Source organism: Piliocolobus tephrosceles, chromosome 2 (assembly GCF_002776525.5).
Source record: "Piliocolobus tephrosceles isolate RC106 chromosome 2, ASM277652v3, whole genome shotgun sequence".
In the NCBI taxonomy this organism is placed as follows: domain Eukaryota; kingdom Metazoa; phylum Chordata; class Mammalia; order Primates; family Cercopithecidae; genus Piliocolobus; species Piliocolobus tephrosceles.
Window position 1 is genome coordinate 50972164 of NC_045435.1, and position 21914 is coordinate 50994077.

Sequence of the window (21914 nt, forward strand, 5' to 3'; positions counted from 1 at the left end):
TTTTTTGTATTTTTAGTAGAGACGGGGTTTCACCGTGGTCTCGATCTCCTGACCTTGTGATCCGCCCGCCTCGGCCTCCCAAAGTGCTGGGATTATAGGCGTGAGCCACCACGCCCGGCAAGAAATACATTTCTTATTCCAAGTGCCTTTCTATTTTCTGTTTCAGACTCCCTTTTTTTTTTTTTTTTTTTTAATTTCTGAGACGGAGTCTCATTCTAATGCCCAGGCTAGAGTGCAGTAGCATGATCTTGGCTCACTGCAGCATCTACCTCCTGGGGTCAAGCAAGTCTGCCTCAGTCTCCCAAGTACCTGGGACTACAAGCATGTGCCACCATACCCGGCTAATTATTTTTGTATTTTTAGTAGAGACAGGCTCTTACCACGTTGGCCAGGCTGGTCTCAAACTCCTGACCTCAGGTGATCCACTAGAAGCCTCTGCCTTCTAATGTGCTGGGATTACAGGTGTGAGCCACTGCACAGGTAGACTTTTTGTTTGTTGGAGACAAAATCTGTCACCCGGACTGGAGTGCGGTAGTCCAATCTCAGCTCACTGCAACTTCCGCCTCCCCATGCCTCAGCCTGTCAAGTAGCTGGGACTATATAGCTGCACCACCATGCCTGGTTAGTTCTTTTTGTATTTTTAGTAGAGATGGGGTTTCACCATGTTGGCCAGGCTGGTCTTGAACTCCTGAACTCAAGTGATCTGCCCTCCTCGGCCTCCCAAAGTACTGGGATTACAGGCGTGAGCCACCAGGCCCAGCCTTCAGACTTCCTTTTTAAAGCAAGATGAGGACAGGCGTGGTGGCTCACGCCTGTAATCCCAGCACTTTGGGGGGCCAAGGCGGGTGGATCACGAAGTCAGGAGATTGAGACCATCCTGGCTAAAACGGTGAAACCCCGTCTCTACTAAAAAAATTAGCCAGGCGTGGTGGTGGGTGTCTGTAGTCCCAGCTACTTGGGAGGCTGAGGGAGGAGAATGGCATGAACCCAGGAGGCAGAGCTTGCAGTCAGCCGATATCACTGCACTCCAGCCTGTGTGACAGAGTGAGACTCTGTCTCAAAATAAATAAATAAATAAAGCAAGATGAATACTGTCTGGCAATACAGCTGCACCCATACTACACAGTGACCCAAACACAAAGCCAGAGAAAGTGACAATTTTTTCATCACTAATACCTCCTTTGTTCCCAAATCCACTAAGCCCAAGTCCTCTGCTTCTGCCTATACTAACCTTGAGAAAGGGGACTCTCCTGGCAATAGGAGGTATCAGCATACTCTCCAGCTTCTGGGAGAGATCTTCTAGCAAGAAAAGTAGCTCAGGGGGCCCAAGTTGCACAACTTCTGTCACCTGTCACATGGAGGAAAGGATTAGTTCCAAGAATGTCCTAGTCATTTCATGATAATTTTTTTTATTTCTTTCTTTTCTGTAAATGTGCAGTGGCAAGATCATAGCCATTCCAGCCTTGAACTCCTGGGCCCAAGTTATCCTCCCATCTCAGCCTCCTGAGTAGCTGGGACTACAGGCACACGCAACCATGTCCAGCTACATTTTTTTTTTTTTTAATTAATAAGAAATGAGGTCTCACTATATTGCCTGAGCTGGTCTCAAACTCCTGGGCTCAGATGATCCTTCTGCCTCGGCCTCCCAGTGTGCCAGGATTACAGGTATGAATCAGCACACCTGGGCTCAGCTAATTTTTAAATTTTTTTTTTTTTTTTTGAGGCAGAGTCTCGTTGCCCGGGCTGGAGTGCGGTGGCCTGATCTCAGCTCACTGCAAGCTCCGCCTCCCGGATTTTTACGCCATTCTCCTGCCTCAGCCTCCCGAGTAGCTGGGACTACAGGCGCCTGCCACCTTGCCCGGCTAGTTTTTGTATTTTTAGTAGAGACGAGGTTTCACCATGTTAGCCAGGATGGTCTCGATCTCCTGACCTCGTGATCCGCCCGTCTCGGCCTCCCAAAGTGCTGGGATTACAGGCTTGAGCCACCGCTCCCGGCCTTAAATTTTTTTTATACAGACGGGGTCTCACTTTGTTGCCCAGGCTGGTTTCAAACTCCTGGGCTCAAGCAAACCTCCTACCTTGGCCTCCCAAGGTATTGGGATTATGGACAGGCATGAGCCACCACACCTGGCTATTTCATGTTAATACTTCCCAATGGGTGAAAAACAAATTTTTTTTTGAGACAGAGTCTTGTTCTGTCTCCCATACTGGAGGGCAGTGGCATGATCTTGGCTCACTACAAGCTCTGCATCCCAGATTCAAGCAATTCTCCTGCCTCAGCCTCCCAAGCAGCTGGGATTACAGGTGCCCACCACCACGCCTGACTAATTTTTGTATTTTTAGTACAGACGTGTTTCATCACGTTGGCCAGGTTGGTCTCAAACTCTTGACCTCAGGTGATACACCCGTCTCAGTCTCCCAAAGTGCTGTGATTAGAGGCGAGAGCCACCGCGCCTGGCCGGGTAAATAATTTGACCTTTATTTATTTATTTACTTATTTTTGAGACAAGGTCTTGCTCTGTTGCTCAGGCTGGAGTGCAATATTGTGTTCACAGCTCACTGCAGCCTCAACCTCCTGGACTCAAGTGATGGTCCCACCTCAGCTGCCCAGGTAGCTGGGATCACAGGTGTGCGTCACCACGCTTGGCTACTTTTTTTTTTTCTTTTTTTTTTTTTTTAACTTTTTGTAGAGACAGGTCTCACTGTGTTACCTAGGCTGGTCTCAAACTCCCAGTACTTTGGGAAGTCAAGGCGGGCAGATCATTTGAGGTCAGGAGTCTGAGACCAGCCTGGCCAATATGGTGAAATCCCCTCTCTATTAAAAATACAAAAATTAGCCAGTGTGGTGGTGGGCATCTGTAATCGCAGATACTTGGGAGGCTGAGGCAGAAGAATCGCTTGAGCTCAGGAGGCAGAGGCTGCAGTGAGCCAAGATCACGCCACTGCACTCCAGCCTGATGGACAGAGCAAGACTCCGTCTCCAACAAACAACCAAAAAAACTAGCTGGGTGTAGTTGGGCATGCCAGTGGCCCTAGATACTTGGAAGGCTAAGGCGGGAGAATCACTTGATCCTTGAACCCAGGAGTTCAAGGTTGCAGCGAGCTATGATCTTGCCACTGCACTTTAGCCTGGGTGACAGAGCAAGACAGAGTAAGACTCTCTAAAAAGAAAAAAGAGGCAAAGGGGGAAATTGTACCTATCTCATATAAAGGATAGCTATTATGCTCTGTCATATAATAAAGTCAAGCATGTCCAAAATAAATATTCTGAATAGTAAAATAAGAATTCAAGACAGTATAGTTTAGAAGACATACTTTTTCTCTATAAATTCCTCTGTATACCTTTCCAGTTGTGGATCCAAGATGCATTTCCTAAATATCCTGTGATTAAAAAAATGACTTTGAATGCCACACGCAGGGTTTGGAAAAAAAAAAAAGACTAATTCAAGAGAATTTCACTTTTGTCTGTTCATTAAATAATCCTTTCATACTTCTCTTCCTCTGATGTTTTGCTACTATTAACTCTGGGTAGGATCCCAGAGTGATCCCAGTGTAATAACTATATTACACTGCCAGAAGCAAAATGGGTGAAATACAGTCTCACTGCAAACTGCTCACTCGATACACATTTATGTGGAATCTCCTAAGGGTGAGATGATGTAGAAAGATTAAAAAAAAAAAAAAAAAAAGATATGGCTGGGTGCAGTGGCTCACATCTGTAATCCCAGCACTTTCGGAGGCCAAGGCGGGCGGATCACGAGGTCAGGAGATCGAGACCATCCTAGCTAACAACGATGAAACCCCGTCTCTACTAAAAATACAAAAAATTAGCTGGTCAAGGTGGCAGGCGCCTGTAGTCCCAGCTATTAGGAGGCAGCAGAATGGCGTGAACCCAGGAGGCAGAGCTTGCAGTGAATGGAGATCACGCCACTGCACTTCAGCCTGGGCCACAGAGTGAGACTCCATCTCAAAAAAAAAAAAAAAAAAAAAAAAGAAGTGAGAGGTTCTGCCTGTGGAGGAGTGGAGAAACAGTCTTATTTGGGATGAGACGGGCTGCCTCTAGAGAAAATTATTTTACAAAAGCAATTAAAACAGGCCCTAAGGAATATGGGCTTGATTTTAAGTCTAGCCTTGGTGGTTTCTTTACTGTAGCTGAGAAAGGAGGCTGTATTTGACTGTTTTGTCTTGGGGACTCATAGACTAAGTGTCCCTGGTTTTTTCAATGTGGATCTCACTGTCTGAACTATTAAAAAAATTAATAATAATAAAGCTATGGTACTGCTAGCTATTTCCACTTCTTCAATTAGATTAGAAGCTATTTGAAGGCAAGCATCATGCTCTATGTACTACTGAAATGCAAGTACCTTGATTAGTGGCAAACACAAAATAGGACTCAGTAAGCATCTGTAGGGTACTGAACAAATGTGAAAAAGTGAAAAGGGCATTGACCTCTAAGAACCAAAAGAGTGCTCCTCTACAAAAATAATCTAGGTAGCTTATTAGCAGTAGTAGTAGTAGTAACCTAAACGTAGGGATCACATCATTGGCATATTTTATGTCTGACACATTTTTAAAATCCTTATGACTTACAAACACCAATATGATGAGGATGATTATTCATCATTACTTTCACATATAAAGGCTTATAAAATCAGTCTAACTTCTCTCCTCAGTGTCACAGTGTTCTTTGTGAAATAAGAATAGACCTGAGGAACTTTCTGAAAGAAGATTAAATTCTGAGATCCTAGCCTGTCACTTACTTCAGTGTGCATTTCAGTATCTAAGATGAACTTGGTCACAAGTCCACAATGTAGAATAGAGAAGACCTCAATGTCCAGCTCTCGGAAAAAAGCATGGTAATTACGTAGTAACAATGATGTCTTTTCTTCCTTCCCTGTGAACTCCTATGGGGAAGTCACAGCAACAAAGAGAATAAGCAAATATGCATTTATTTAATGCAAAAAATTACATTTTCATTAAAATAACAAATTCCTCTAGCAAAAGTCCCTAAATATTCCCAAGACAGAGCACCTAATTTAAGATGGGGATACAAGTCACACATCAAGACCCTTAGCTGGTTTCTATTTAGGGATGATCTACTAGGCAACTCAAGGCATTTAGGTCTAGTGTAGAAAACTGTGAGCTGGCCGGGCATGGTGGTTCATGCCTGTAATCCCAGCACTTTGGGAGGCTGAGACAGGTGGATCATGAGGTCAGGAGTTTGAGACCAGCCTGGCCAAGATGGTGAAACCCTGTCTCTACTAAAAGTATAAAAATTAGCTGGGTGTGGTGGTGTATGCCTGTAGCCGCAGCTACTCGGGAGGCTGAGGTAGGAGAATCACTTGAATCCAGGAGGCAGAGGTTGCAGTGAGCCGAGATGGCACCACTGCACTTCAGCCTGGGTGACAGAGCGAGACTCCATCTCAAAAAAAAAAAAAAGAAAAAGAAAAAAAAACTGTGAGCTTAGGGGCCACAACGATCTGGCTTCAAATCCTAGCTCCAGCATTTATTAACTGTGTGACTTTGGGCACTTGTCCTCCCTGGGTCTTAGTTTCCTTATTCATTAAATGTGGCATTAATATTAAACTTGGGCTCTTAGAGAAACTATATCTAACAAATATACAATAAATGGTAGCTGATAAAAACAGAAATAATTGGGATCCATGTGGTCCAGGCAATTTCTTTTTTTTTTTTTTTTGAGACGGAGTCTTGCTCTGTGGCCCAGGCTGGAGTGCAGTGGCAGGACCTCAGCTCACTGCAAGCTCCGCCCCCCGGGTTTACACCATTCTCCGGCCTCAGCCTCCCGAGTAGCTGGGACTACAGGCGCCCGCCACCTCGCCCGGCTCGTTTTTTGTTTTTTTTAGTAGAGACGGGGTTTCACCGTGTTAGCCAGGATGGTCTCGATCTCCTGACCTTGTGATCCGCCCGTCTCGGCCTCCCAAAGTGCTGGGATTACAGGCTTGAGCCACCTCGCCCGGCCGGTCCAGGCAATTTCAAACACATGAAACTCATTCTGCAAACAGTACAAATGTAAAGTAAAAGGGAACTACTGATAATCAAGTACCTCAAGAGAGAATTCAATGTATTGCTGGGGTACAAAAAGGGACTAAAACAGTCAAGAAAATAATTAGAAAAAACAGTCAACAGTGTGTGGCAGGAATAAAGACCTAGAGTCTAATCTGAACTTTGCCACTAAGGAGATTACTCCAAGGCCTAAGAGAGTTTTGGCTCGCTGTTTCCTAATTTTTTTTTTTCTTTGTAAAATGCAGAGAATAAAATTGGGTTTCTGTTACTCTCATTTGGATGTCACAAACCTTCATGGATACCCATCATTCCAATACCTTGTTCAGCTGGCCTCTACGAGATGGTGTAGGGTCACATTCTGAATTTTTCTCTTCTGAAAGTGTGTCAGAGGAGGATGGCTTGCTACCATCTGCTTTTTGTTTCCTTTCTTTTATATTAAAAAGAGAAAAATGACTCAAGTAATTAATAATCATGTCAGCCAAACATTATTGCCCTCAGAAAACAACCTGTTGGGAACTGCCTAGAGGTAGAAGAGGTAATTTTATAACCCTAAATTACAGTGTATTTATAAATCTAACAAAGGGTTCAGTTATACAATTGCTCCAATTATTTATGCCATGATACACATAACTTTTAGGTTAATTCAATGCAGTTCATTTAGAGACAGAAGACAAGAGGAAAAGAACATACTTACCTATTTTTCCTTTCTTTCTGATTTTTGCTGAAATAGCAGTAACAGTATGAGGTGTTATATCTAAAGTTTCCACGTCAAAGTTTCCAAGAGGAGGGATATAGTCTGGGGTGACTGAAACAAAGAGCAGGCTGAAGCTCAATGAGTACCAATTACACACCACCATTAGACTTGAAATTCAGTCACTCCATTGGCTAAAAACTAGTTTCCAAAATTACCAAGTGTGGCTGAATGCTTATAAGACATATTCAAGTCATCTGACATTGTTTTGGCATAGCAAAATGGCCAGAGACAACACAGAAATATCATATTATGATCAATTATCATAAAACAACTTTAAATAATGATATATAACTAACAGATAAAAACTAAAACAAACATTTAAAATCTAAATGGTGGCCAGGCAGGGTAGCTCACGCCTGTAATCCCAAGCACTTTGGGAGGCCAAGGCGGGTGGATCACCTGAGGTCAGGAGTTTGAGACCAGTCTGGCCAACATGGTGTAACCTTGTCTCTACTGAAAATACAAAAATGAGCCGGGTGTGCTGGCAGGCGCCTGTAATAGCAGCTACTCGGGAGGTTGAGGCAGGAGAACTGCCTGAACCGAGGAGGCAGAGGTTGTAGTAAGGATCTTATTCATTCTATCTAACTATATTTTTGAACCTATTAACCACCCTATCATTTTTCCCAGTCCCCCAACCACCATTACCCTCCCCAGCCTCTGGTAACCATCCTTCTACTCTATCTCCATGAGTCAAATTATTTTAATTTTCAGCTCCCACAAATATGTGAAAATATGTTGTGCCTGGCCTATTTCACTTAACATAATGTCCTCCAGTTCCATCTGTATTATTGCAAACAACAGGATCTCATTGTTTTTTATGGCTGAATAGTACTCCATTGTGTATACGTACCACATTTTATCCATTCACCCACTGATGGGACACTTAGGTTGCTTCCAAATCTTGACTATTGTGAATAGCACTGCAATAAACATGGGAGTGCAGATATCTCCTTGGTATACTGATTTCCTTTCTTTTGGGTATATACCTATCAGTGGCATTCCTGGATCATATGGTGATTCTATTTTTAGTTTTTTGAGGAAACTCCAAACTGTTTTCCATAGTGCTTGTACTAATTTACATTCCCACCAACAGTGTACAAAGGTTCTCTTTTCTCCATATTCTCACCAGCATCTGTTATTGCCTGTCTTTTGGATAAAAGCCATCTTAACTAGGGTGAGATGATATCTCATGGCAGTTTTGATGTGCATTTCTCTGATGCTCAGTGATGTTTAGCACCTTTTCATATATCCACCATTTGTATGTCTTGTTTTGAGGAATGTCTATTCAGACCTTTTACCCATTTTTCAATCCAAATAAATTTTTTTCCTATCTTTATATATTCCAGTTATTAATCCCTTGTCAGTACATAGGTTGCAAATATTTTCTCCCCTTCTGTGGGTTGTGTCTTCACTTTGGTGTTTCCTTTGCTATGCAGAGGAAAGGAACTTAACTTTTTAACTTAATGTGATCCTATTTGTCCATTTTTGCTTTGGTTGCCTGTGTTTGTATAGTATTCCTCAAGAAATCTTTGTCCACTCTGTCCTGAAGAGTTTTCTGAATGTTTTTTGTTATTGTTGTTAGTAGTTTCATAATTTGAAGTCTTAGATTTAAGTCTATAATCATTTTGATTTTTCTATATGGCAAGAGATAGGGGTCTAGTTTCATTCTTCTGCATATGGATATCCAGTTTTCCCAACACCATTTATTGAAGAGAGTGTCCTTCCCCAATGTATATTCTTGGCACCTTTGCTTAGAATGAGTTCATTGTAGGTATATGGATTTATTTCTGGGCTCTCTTCTGTTCCACTGGTGTATGCATCTGTTTTTATGCCAGCACCATGCTGTTTTGGTTACTATAGCTCTGTAGTATAATTTGAAGTCAGGTAATGTGATTCCTCCAGTTTCATTCATTTTACTCAGGACAACTTTGGCTATTCTGGGTCTTCAGTGGTTCTATATAAATTTTAGGATTTTTTTTTTCTATTTCTGTGAAGAATCTCATTGGTATTTTGATAGGGATTGCCTTGAATCTGTAGATTGTGTGCGTAGTATGGAAATTTTAACACTATTAATTCTTCTGATCCATGAACATGAAGTATCTTTCCTTTTCTTATTTGCTCTTCAATTTCTTGCATCAATGTTTCATAGTTCTCATTGTAGTGTTCTTTAACTTCTTTGGTTAAGTTTATTCCTATTTCATTTGTAACTTTTGTTTGTTTTATTTGTAGCTATTGTAAATGGATTACTTTCTTGATTTTTTTCAGATTCTTAGTTGTTGGTATACAGAAATGCTACTCATTTTTATACGGTGAGTTTGTATCTTGCAACTTTACTAAATTTATCTAATAGTTTTTTTGATGGAGTCTTTAGGCTTTCCAAATATAAGATCATATCTGCAAACAAGTATAATTTAACATTTTCCTTTATAATTTGGATGCCCTTCCTTTCTTTCTCTTAATTGTTCTAGTTTGGACTTCCAATACTGTATTGTATAATAGTAGTATTATATAAGTGGGTATCCTTGTCTTGTTCCAGATCTTAGAGGAAAGGCTTTCAGTTTTTCCCTGTTTAGTTTAATAGTAGCTATGGGTCTATACCCAGTTTTCAGAGGGTTTTTTTATGATGAAGGGAAGCTGAATTTAAAAAAAATTTTTAAGCATCAAGTTAAATATCAGGTGGTTTTTGTCCTTCACTCTGTTGATAGGATGTATCACATTGATTTACATATGTTGAACAATCCTTGCATCCCTGGGATAAATCATCCCATTTGGCCATGATGAATGATCTTTTTTTTGTTTGTTTTTGAGATGGGAGTTTCGCTGTCACCCAGGCTGGAGTGCAGTGGCGCAATCTTGGCTCACTGCAACCTCCGCCTCCTAGGTTCAAGCGATTCTCCTGTCTCAGCCTCCCAAGTAGCTGGGATTACAGGTGCCCACAACCACGCCCGGCTAATTTTTGTATGTTTACAGGTGCCCACAACCACGCCCGGCTAATTTTGTATGTACAGACAGGGTTTCACCATGTTGGCCAAGCTGGTCTCAAATTCCTGACCTCAAGTGATCCACCTGCCTTGGCTTTCCAAAGTGCTGGGATTACAGGCATGAGTCACTTTGCGCCTGGCCGATATTTTTAATGTGTTGCTGAATTAGGTTTGCTATTATTTTGTTAGGATTTTTGTATCAACATTCATCAGGTATATTGGTCTGAGGTTTCTTTTCTTTTTTTTTGAGAAGGAGTCTCACTCAGTCACCCAAGCTGGAGTGCAGTGGCACGATCTTGGCTCACTGCAAGCTCCGCCTCCTGGGTTCACACCACTCTCCTGCCGCAGCCTCCCGAGTAGCTGGGACTACAGGTGCCCGCCACTATGCCCGGCTAATTTTTTTTGCATTTTCAGTAAAGACAGGGTTTCACTGTGTTAGTGAGGATGGTCTCGATCTCCTGACCTCATGATCTGCCTGTCTTGGCCTCCCAAAGTGCTGGGATTACAGGCATGAGGCACCACACCCAGCCGAGGTTTCTTTTTTTGATGTGTCTTTGTCTGGTTTTGGTGTCAGGGAAAGGTAAGCGCTTTATTGCCTCACTACTGGCCTAGTAGGACTACCAGTATAGGACACTACCCTTACCTGCCAAGTACTTTTCCAGGATTATTTGCAGTTCTACAATGTGCTTTAAACGGGTGAGCACCTTCCCCTTCATCTCAGGTGACGTTTCCTGGCAGAAGGCATTCACAATCTGCAAAGTACAAATTACACTGTCATACTTCCAAATGTGCAGATTTTAACCTTGTTTGTATTATTTATCCAGAGCTGAGAGATGTCTATGAAAAGCAGGATCTTTGAGTTTAGTCTGTAATAGAACTGTCCTCAGCAAGGTGGTATAGAGAAAAAAAATTTCTGGGCCAAAATATAGGAGATTCAGCCAGGCGCAGTGGCTCACGTCTATAATCCCAGCACTTTGGGAGGTCAAGGCAGGAGGATCACTTGAGGCCAGGAGTTCGAGACCAGTCTGGCCAACATGGCGAAAGCCCATCACTACAAAAAAATACAAAAATTAGCTGGGCGTGGTGGCACATGTCTGTAATCCCAGCTACTAGGGAGGCTGAAGCAGAACTGCCTGAACCTGGGAAGCAGAGGTTGCAGTGAGCCAAGACTGAGCCACTGCACTCCAGCCAGGGTGACACAGCAAGACTCCATCTCAAAAAAACCAAAAGTGAAGGAGATTAGGCTTGTGACCCTGGTTTTACTTATTACTAGTTATGTTACAAGGTGGAATAGCCAGAGAGCACACAATTTGGTGAAACAAGTTCTATTCTGCTCCTTACTAACTGTGTGACCTTGACTGAGTCTTTAACCTTTCTAAGATTTTCTTCATAAAGAAATGAGTCCAGCACTTGGTACAGTGTAAGTACTTAAAAATTTTTAATGACTTTGAACTCCCTATACTTGAAATTCATTTGTGTAAAATGAGGACAACAGTATTCCTGCCCATATCACAATAGAGATGTGGTAATCAAATAAACTCATTCAAGTGCATAAACATTTCTGAAATAACATGTGAGAGGAAGACAGTGAGATAGAGACATAAGATGTTGTCATCATTATCACTAAACACAAATATGTTCTAATGGGAGGGAAACTACCACCACTCACTGAATCAAAACAGTAGGCATATGCCTATGCTAGGATGGACAGTAGTTCTACAGTGAAGAAGGTGAGAAGGTCATTCTAGGCAGAAGGCAGCTTGGAGGAAATAAAACGTGGGCAAAGTGAAGTGAATTCTAAGTATTCTGATTTGGCTATATAAGGAGGTTCATATAATTGGGGAGTGGTGGGACATAACAGCTAGAGAAGCACAAGGGGGTTAGTGCTTGGTGAAGACTTCTAGGGAATCTTGCGAGAACCAAGAACATAGTTTTGAGAAAAACTACGGACAATAAGTGAAATGTCCTATGAACTCTTCTTACCTCTCGGAACCAGTTGAGAGTAAGAAATAGGAGAGAACACATGAATGCACGCTCTTTAGCAGACATGGACTCCAGCCTCTCTCCAGGCTCCAGGTCAGTTAGGAATACAGGACAATCTGAGAGAGAACAAACATTTCCAACTACTTTTAGTGCAAGCCAATAAAACCTGGAGGTTGCTTCTAGAGCTAGCTCTCCTTGCTATTTACTTTCCCCTTTAACTCATATTTGAAGGCCAAGATCTGATTAAAATATTTGCATATCATATGGCAATCAACAAATATAATTAGAAAGTTTTTGCAACAATTGATTTGTTAACATAATGGGATTCTGTATGCACTATTTTGTCTTTGGAATTCCAATGCTAAACTACTCTGTTGAGGTTAAAAAATTATTCCTCCCCACATATACCATGTACTGATCTGCCCTTTCCATAAGTTTACCAAAGAAAGAGTACAAAGAAGAAAGGATCTGATGACTTCATCCTATACCTAGTAGACCATCAATCTCCTCCAAGTTTCCGTTATGCTGTCTCTCCACACAAAGTCTCAGTAATCGGAAATAGGGAGCCAGGCACAGTGGAGACACCAATCTGAGAAGGAAAAATAAATTTCTAGACCACACTTAATGGGTGTATGACTCTACGTACATAGGAAGCACAACTTTTTTTTTGAGACAGAGTCTTGCTCTGTCACCCAGGCTGGAGTGCAGTGGTGTGATCTTAGCTCGCTGAAACCTTTACCTCCCAGGTTCAAGCAATTCTCCTTCCTCGGTCTCCTGAGTAGCTGGGATTATAGGCGCAGGCCACACTGTCCGACTAATTTTTGTATTTTTAGTTGAGACGGTGTTTCACCATGTTGGCCAGGCTGGTCTCGAACTCCTGGCCTCAAGTGATCCACCCGCCTCAGCCTCCCAAAGTGCTGGGATTATAGGCATGAACCACCATGCCCGGCCACCAACTTTTTAAGAGTTTTCCTCAAAACAAGTGTCTACTTTTAAGAACAAATGGCAAGGAACTTAATGGATGCTCCATTAAGAAAATAAATATAATGAGCTGAATCACAGGAAGGCAGAGGTATGAGGAATGAAAGTCCATGTGTTAGGAGAACCAGAAATAAGATAGAAAGAGAACGTAAGAGAGGTGGGGGTAGCACAGAATGTTCAAGGGAGGGAAAGAATAAGAAACAGAAAAGAAGGTAATCTCAGAATATCTGTTGGCTCACACAAGGCAATATAAACCTCAAGCCAAGGGTCCAAGAAAAACCAAGGAATCTGCCGCATCCTCCCTAAGCTCTCCAAATATCATTTGTCCAGAGAGAAACTTTTTTGACTCAAGTTCCCCACCAAGAACTGTGGAATTCCCCGTGAACATTCAAAACACGAATAGGTTTAGAAAAGAAAAACTATACTGACTTTTGGCCTGATTCCTGTGAAGTCACCAGACCCCCATCTTTTGCAAAGTCCTGAGAAAACAGTAACGGCAGGAGGTTTATGGCGATCCCATCCTGAGTGTTGTATTCTTCCAGTCCATACAGCGCTTTCACAGGAAATGGAAAGTCACTGCGGAGAAAAACCAGATTCTGATGCTGCAGCTCAAGAATACACAAGGCTGCAGGGAAAACCACTAGAGCAAACCAATTTCAAACACAACATCATGGGGAGAAATTAGAAACAGAAGAACAAACAGTGAAACTTTTAGGAATTTTGGAGCTAAGGGTGCAGGGGTGCTGGGGTTGGGAGGAAAGAAGCTGTGGGACTGGGCAGCTATGGCTGAGGTCAAGGGTATTCTGAAGTTTGTATCAGTTACTGACAGAATTGATGTAACTTCACCAGTACAACCCAGCCAGCAGGTAAACAATACCTACCCTTCCGGAACAACACAGGAGTCCACTACGAAGGCATCCTGGAAATCATTGCAGATGGTATGCCCAACACGTTCCTTCAGGAAGCAAACAAACAATAAGGGCAGTGCAGAGTGTACTTGCTGCAGAGCCCTAGATAAATTACTCTTAACCTTTCTAAGTCTCAGTTCCCTCATTTCTAAAAAGGAAGTAATAATAAATATCTCATTATTGTGAAGCAGAAAAGAGAGAGTGCATAAAAAGCACTTAGCACAAGGCCTAGCATAGAATAGGGCTCTCAGACAGATAGTAGCCACCATCATTAACAAAGTCAATCTCTTCTTTACTATTGTTATTGTTATTAAGTGAAGGAAGCCTCAGAGAACAGCCCTGAGGCAGGGTAGGGCAGAAAAGCCTTTTGCAGTTAGAATTTAGGAGAGGTCACAGGATGATCTATTTTCACACTGCAACAGAAAGACCTGAAGAGTGTAGTAAAGCAGCTCTCATGCTTTATTGCTTTAAGAAAAGACAATTGGCTTTACCAGGGCTTTTGGATCCAGCTTTTCTTGTTGGATCAGGTTGGCAAATTCATCATAGTAAAGTGCAGAGGCCTGAGGAGACTGCTCACTACAGGAATGAACCAACTGCAACAAGGAGGTCACCTGGAGCAAAGAGGAAGAATGGTTTAAACCTTGGGCTGCCAGTCCTTCCCAAACTTCATTCGCCCCATTCAAGACTGTTTTTTTCACTTTCTGATTTTACTGGCAAAGCTCTACTTCTCACTTGAAGTTTTCCTGAATGTTCTGACCTGTTTGTCTCTTTCTGATATCATCCCTTTTGTAATCTGTCAGACACTGCAGCCAGATTAATTTTTCTAAAGCAAAGCTTTGATTTTGCCATTTCCATGCTAAGAAACCCTTAAGGAATACCTCTGCCTAAAGAATGAAATAAAAATGTATTGCTTTACATGCAAGGCTCTCAGTTTTCTCTCTCAACTAGCTTTTTCTTTTTTTCTTTTGAGACGGAGTCTTGCTCTGTTGTCTAGGCTGGAGTATAGTAGCGTGATCCCAGCTCACTGCAACCTCCACTTCCCAGATTCAAGCAATTCTCTTGCCCCAGCCTCCTGAGTAGCTGGGACTACAGGTGCCTGCCACCATGTCCAGCTAATTTTTTTGTACTTTTATTAGAGACAGGATTTCACCATGTTGGTCAGGCTGGTCTCAAACTCCTGACCTCAAGTGATCCCCCTGCCTTGGCCTCCCAAAGTGCTGGGATTACAGTTGCAAGCCACCGTGCCCTGCCTGAACTAGCTTTATTTCCCACTTTCCAATTATATACTTATTTGTCCCCATGCTTCAACCAAAGTATTATTCCATAAACGTGGCATATCTTTCTTGCTAAGACTTTATAATTAGAGAGATTAAATGGATATAGAAATAAATGCAACCAGCCCGGGAGTGGTGGCTCACGTCTGTAATCCCAGTGCTTTGGGAGGCTGATGGGGGCGGATCACCTGAGATCAGGAGTTTGAGACCAGCATGGCCAACATAGTGAAACCCTGACATGGTGAAACCCCGTCTCTACTAAAAATACAAATTTAGCTGGTGTGGTGGTGCATGCCTGAGATCCCAGCTACTTGGGAGGCTGAGGCAGGAGAATTGCTTGAACCCGGGAGGCACCACTGCACTCCAGCCTTGGCGACAGAGTTGAGACTACATTTAAAAATAAGTAAACAAATAAACATAAAAATAAACACAACCTAAGCCAGTAGTTTCCAAGTGTCAGAAAACCATAGAAGTAGGAGTTCAGGAAAACTTTTTCAAAAAAAGCACTTTCTGATGAACTCACAGTGACTAGAAGCAATTCCTCAGTTACTCATAAACATATCCAATTACATTATAAGAACTTGGCCGGGCGAGGTGACTCACGCCTATAATCCCAGCACTTTGGGAGGCTGAGGCAAGTGGATCACTTGAGGTCAGGAGTTCAGGACCAGCAGGGCCAACATGGTGAAACCTCATCTCTACCAAAAATATAAAAAATTAGCCGGGTGTGGTGGTGTGGGCCTGTATTCCCAGCTACTCTGGAGGCTGAGGCAGGAGAATCGCTTGAACCTGGGAGGCGGAGGTTGAAGTGAGCTGAGATCTTGCCACTGCACTCCAGCTTGGGTGACAGAGCGAGACTCTCTCGAAAAAAAGAAAGAAAGAAGAAAGAAAACAAAAGAAAAGAAAAGAAAAGGAAAGAAAGAAAAGAACTCACCTGTGTGCACTGCTCATTGCTCAGGTTGGCTCTCTCTTCGGTCAAACTACATGATTCACTTCTAAAAACAAAGCGTTTTAATTTTACTTTTGTAATATTTTGTAGCAACTGCCAATAAGTTTAAGAATTCTGACTTCCCTAGGGTAGGGTAAAGATAAAAGTGCATGAAGGCAGGGAAGAGTATGTATTTTGTCCATACAAAATACGGATTAGAGCAAAGGATGGTTATTTTATATATTTTTTTCTTTTCTCTTTTCCGTACATATTTTTTAAGGGCAAATTAGCAATAATTAGAGCAAGCACTTAATTAGTGTATATTATGTGCTAGACATTTCAACGACTCTATGAGGTAAATCCCATTATTATCCTTATTGCAGATGTGAGTCTACAAAGGCAAAGAGATAAAGTAACTTACCCAAGGTAATTCAGCTCATTTGACCCTGGGCAAGCAGTATGGCTTCAGTGAAGGAACTCTTAACCAATACACTCTACAACCTCTTCCCATTATTAATGTGTGTCACAGGGGAGCAATGACTATCTGAGCCGGTGGCGACTGGGGTAGGGTTAGGGGGAGAATTTACTAAGACAGTTGTAGGTAAAGAAAGACAGATTTCTTAGAGAAAGTATAAAAATACGTTGCAAGAAAGCAATGGGCAGCCAGCAATAGAGGAGCTGACTGCAAGGAACCAAAGGCTTGCTGGGGATTTACAGAGTAGTATTTATGATGTATGCTGTATGCTGAAGAGGGCTTTGTGTAGTACTGATAATGCCAAAGTTGCAGTGAGCTAACTTGCAGGTGTCTGGTGATAAGTTAGGCGCAGGAGGGCTGCATGTCCTGCACCATGAAAAAAGGCAGACTTATATACTCTGTCTTTGCTTTCTTTGCTCCCACCACTCTGACTCCTTTTCCCTAATTAGGATTCCACAATGTGGATTCTAAAGATGTCTCCTGATGTCTCAGAAAATAATTTCCAAGGAGCATGAACTGAAATCCAATGTTGGTTTGTAATGGCAACATCTTATCAAGCCCCCAAACCAATATTTCTTTAGATTCTACAAATGGGGACTCAAAGAACAAGGTGAGGGGAAATCCACAAGATCTTGTTTGTACCAAATGTATAAAGTTTCCGACAGGAATGACACAGCAATGTAGACACCTGCATTGTCTAGTGCCTATATCAGGAGCAGATAAAGAAAAACGCATTCTAAAAGAATCAGGGCTCCCTTTTTGTGCAAAGATTTCTAGAATTTTACCTCTAGACAATCCTTAATTTTTAACCACAGACTGTAATAGCTAGGATCACAATCCAGCAAAAAATATACATGGTATTATATACAGTCACGATTAGAAGGGAACATGGAAAAGTAGCAAAACACATTTGCTCATTTCTCTCATAGTTGCAACGTCTACTGTTAAAATGATGTCTATAAGATGTAACACTTCATTAGTTAGCAAGATTAACTGATCTCAAACCACAGAAGTCAGAATTTCCATGTGTACCTGTCTGCTGCCATGATGCCAGCCATGGTGACAGCACCAATAATCCCAATGAGTTTGTACTTGAATACGGTGCTAGAGAGCTGCTTTCTTATCACCAAGTGCATGTCATCCTGCAATGAGATGATGAAGAAAGATGAAAATGCTGGAATGGCACAGCAAAAGAAGGTATGGCCTTTATCGTTTACTTTTTTTGTTTTTTTGAGAGGGAGTTTTGTTCTTGTTGCCCAGGCTAGAGTGCAAAGACACAATCTCGGCTCACTGCAACCTCTGCCTCCCAGGTTCAAACGATTCTCCTGCCTCAGCCTCCTGGGTAACTGGGATTACAGGTGCCCGCTCCCACGACCGGCTAATTTTGTATTTTTAGTAGAGAAGGGGTTTCACCATGTTGGCTAGGCTGGTGTTGAACTCCTGACCTCAGGTGATCCACCCGCCTTGGCCTTCCAAAGTGCTGGGATTACAGGTGTGAACCACCATAACTAGCCCTGTGTGTCTTTAGCAAGTCAATTCATCTCTCCAAGTTTTAATGTTTACACCAGTGAAATGGGGAAGTTTTTTTTTTTTTTTTGAGACAGAGTCTCACTCTGTCACCCAGGCTGGAGTGCAGTGGCACCATCTTGGCTCACTGCAAGCTCCGCCTCCTGGGTTCACGCCATTCTTCTGCCTCAGCCTTCTGAGTAGCTGGGACTACAGGCACCCACCACCACGCCTGGCTAATTTTTTGTATTTTCAGTAGAGACGGGGTTTCACCGTGTTAGCCAGGATGGTCTCGATCTCCTGACCTTGTGACTTGCCCACCTTGGCCTCCCAAAGTGCTGGGATTACAGGTGTGAGCCACTGCACCCGGCCCGAAATGGGGAAGGTTGTTTTAAGAATTAGAGATAAATTATAAAAAACTTCTAGAACATGAGAACACTTGGACACAGGAAGGGGAACATCACACACCGGGGCCTGTCATGGGGTCAGGGGAGCAGGGAGGGATAGCGTTAGGAGATATACCTAATGTAAATGATGAGTTAACGGGTGCAGCACACCAACATGGCACATATATACATATGTAACAAACCTGCACGTTGTGCACATGTACCCTAGAACTTAAATTAAAAAACAAACAAACAAACAAACAAAAAAAACCTTATAGAACAGTGCCTGGCACATGACAGACATTCAATAATAATATATTTTATTTTATTTTATTTATTTTTTCTTTCTTATTTTTTTTTCTGAGACGGAGTGTTGCTCTATCACCCAGGCTGGAGTGCAGTGGCATGATCTTGGCTCACTGCAAGTTCCGCCTCCTGGGTTCACGCCATTCTCCTGTCTCAGCCTCCCAAGTAGCTGGGACTACAGGTGCCTGCCACCACGCCTGGCTAATTTTTTGTAATTTTAGTAGAGACAGGGTTTCACCGTGTTAGCCAGGATGGTCTCGATCTCCTGACCTCGTGATCCGCCCGCCTCAGCCTCCCAAAGTGCTGGGATTACAAGTGAGAGCCACCGCGCCCAGCCAATAATATCTTTTATTGTTATTATTTCTATAAGGATATGAAAATTATCATAACGTTGATGACTGCTCAGCTAAAATAATGAACTAGAATAAAATACTCAAGTAAAGATTTAAACATGGAGGCAAGGCTGGGCCAAGTGGCTCATACCTTGTTATCCTAACACTTTGGGAGGCTGAGGCGGCTGAATTGCTTGAACCCAGGAGTTCAAGACCAGCCTGGTAACATGGCAAAACCTCGTTTCTACAGAAAATACAAAAACTAGCCAGCTGTGGTGGTGCATGCCTGAGGTCCTGGCTACTCGGAATGCTGGCGTGGGAGGATCACCTGAGCCTGGGAAGTCAAGAATACAGTGAGCCAGGATCACGCCACTATACTCTAGCCTGGGTGACAGAGCCAGACACTGTCTTAAAATAAAATTAAATTAAATTAAATTTTAAAAAATTGCTGAAAAACATTAAAGACATAAGTAAACGGAAAGAGCTATTGTCTTTGTGGACTGGAAGACACTCAATATTGTTAAGATGACAATACCATTCAAAGTGATTCAGTGCAATCCTTATCAAAGTCCCACAACACGTTTTGCAGAAATAGAAAGATCCATACCAAAATCCACATGGAATTTCAAGGGACCCCAAACTGCCAAAACCTTGAAAAAGAACAAAGTTGGAGGGCTCACACTTCCTGATTTCAATATCAATACGAAGCTACAGTAGTCAAAACAGTGTGGTGATGGCAGGACAGACAGACCAATGAAACAGAACACAGAGTTCAAAGATAAGCCGTCATATATGTGACAAATTGATTTTTGACAAAGGTGCCAAAATCATTTCAATGGTGAAAGGATCATCTTTTTAACAAATGGCACTGGAAAAACTGGATATCCATCTGCAAAAGAATGAAGTTAAATCCTTAAAATATTAAAATATGCTATATACAAAAATTAACACAAAGTGGATCAAAGACCTAAATTTAAGAGCTAAAACTTTCTTTTAGAAGAAAATAAAAGAAAACCTTCATGACCTTGGATTCGGCAATGGTATCTTAAGCGTGACAACCAAAAGGACAAGCAACACAGGAAAAAAAATTGATAGAGTGTGGGTCGCACAGCTTTGAAGTGGCAACCTTTGTGGCGTCAGCGACGAAAAAGAGATTAAATATGGGTGATGTTGAGAAAGGTAAGAAGATTTTTGTTCAGAAGTGTGCCCAGTGCCAGACGGTGGAAAAGGGAGGCAAGCACAAGACTGGGCCTAATCTCCATGGTGTCTTCGCGCGGAAGACAGGTCAGGCCATTGGATTCTCTTACACAGACGCCAAGAAGAACAAAGGCATCATCTGGGGAGAGGATAAACTGATGGAGTATTTGGAGAATCCCAAGAAGAAAAATGATCTTTGTCGGAATTAAGAAGGCAGAAAGGGGCTGGGCGCGGTGGCTCACGCCTGTAATCCCAGCACTTTGGGAGGCCAAGGCGGGCGGATCACGAGGTCAGGAGATCGAGACCATCCTGGCTAACATGGTGAAACCCCGTCTCTACTAAAAATACAAAAAATTAGCCGGGCGTGGTGGCGCGTGCCCGTAGTCCCAGCTACACTGGAGGCAGAGGCAGGAGAATTGTGTGAACCCAGGAGGCGGAGCTTGCAATGAACCGAGATGGTGCCACTGCACTCCAGCCTGGGCGACAAAGTGAGACTCCGTCTCAAAAAAAAAAAAAAGAAAAAAAAGAAAAAGAAAAGAAAATGAAAAAAGATAAATTTGACTTTATTGAAACTAAATACTTTTGGGCATCAAAGGACACTATCAAGGGAGTAAAAACCCATAGAATGGGAGAAAATATTTGCAAATCATGTATCTGAGAAGGGATCAATATCCAGAATATATAAATAACTCCTATACCTCAATGGCGACAAAAACCTAATTTAAAAATGGGCAAAGGGCTGAGCACAGTGGCTCATGCCTGTGATGCCAGCACTTTGGGAGGCAGAGGTGGGTGGATCTCCTGAGCTCAAGCGTTCCAGACCAGTCTGGGTAACATGACGAAACCTCATGTCTACCAAAATTACAAAAAATTAGCTGGGCATGGTAGTGCATGCATTACCATGTGGTCCCAGATACTCAGGAGGCTGACATGGGAGGATTGCTTGAGCCTGGGAGGTGGAGGTTGCAGTGAGCCAAGATCACACCACTGCACTCCAACGTGTGTGACAGAGTGAGACCCCATCTCTAAAACAAAACAAACAAAAATGGGTAAAGGACTTGAATAGACATTTCTACAAAAATATAGAAATGGCCAAGAAGTACATGAAAAGATGCTTAACATCATTAGTCATTAGAAAATGCAAATCAAACCACAATGAGATACCACTTTGTACTCATCAGAATGATTATAATTAAAAAATAGGGCCTGGCGAGGTGGCAGGTACCTGTAGTCCCAGGTACTCAGGAGGCTGAGTTGGGAAGACTGCTTAAGCACAGGATTTTCAGGTTGCAGTAAAGTATGATTGCGCCACTGCACTGCAGCTTGGGTGACAGAGCAAGACCCTATCTAAAAATAATAATAATTTTTAAAATTAATTAATTAATAAAAATCAAAAGAAATTTTTAAGAAAGGAAAATAAATGTTGGCAAGGATATGGAGAAACTGGAACCTACATACATTGTTGGTGGGAATGTAAAATTATGCAGCTGCTATGGAAAGCAGTTTGGTGGTTCCTCAAAATGGTAAACATATGGTCATCATATGATCCAGCAATTCCACTCTTAGAAACATACCCTAAAGAACTGAAGACAGCCGGGCACGGTGGCTCAAGCCTGTAATCCCAGCACTTTGGGAGGCCGAGACGGGCGGATCACGAGGTCAGGAGATCGAGAGCATCCTGGCTAACATGGTGAAACCCCGTCTCTACTAAAAAATACAAAAAACTAGCCGGGCCAGGTGGCAGGTGCCTGTAGTCCCAGCTACTTGGGAGGCTGAGGCAGGAGAATGGCGTAAACCCAGGAGGCGGAGCTTGCAGTGAGCTATGATCTGGCCACTGCACTCTAGCCCGGGCGACAGAGTGATACTCCGTCTCAAAAAA

At 42.5% G+C, this 21914-nt stretch overlaps 1 protein-coding gene across 1 annotated transcript in view; it reads right to left on the minus strand.

Moving 5' to 3' along the window:
• FANCD2 (FA complementation group D2) overlaps positions 1-21914 on the minus strand; it is a 79925-nt gene that overhangs the window by 27533 nt on the left and 30478 nt on the right. The window contains exons 15-26 of the mRNA XM_026447629.2: positions 17341-17450; positions 15840-15900; positions 14123-14242; positions 13605-13678; positions 13153-13299; positions 12231-12331; positions 11743-11858; positions 10403-10511; positions 6719-6829; positions 6342-6451; positions 4761-4904; positions 1232-1348 (exon numbers count right to left, since the gene is read on the minus strand). Coding sequence (XP_026303414.1) covers positions 1232-1348; positions 4761-4904; positions 6342-6451; positions 6719-6829; positions 10403-10511; positions 11743-11858; positions 12231-12331; positions 13153-13299; positions 13605-13678; positions 14123-14242; positions 15840-15900; positions 17341-17450 — 1320 coding nt within the window. The remainder of the gene's footprint in view (positions 1-1231; positions 1349-4760; positions 4905-6341; positions 6452-6718; positions 6830-10402; positions 10512-11742; positions 11859-12230; positions 12332-13152; positions 13300-13604; positions 13679-14122; positions 14243-15839; positions 15901-17340; positions 17451-21914) is intronic.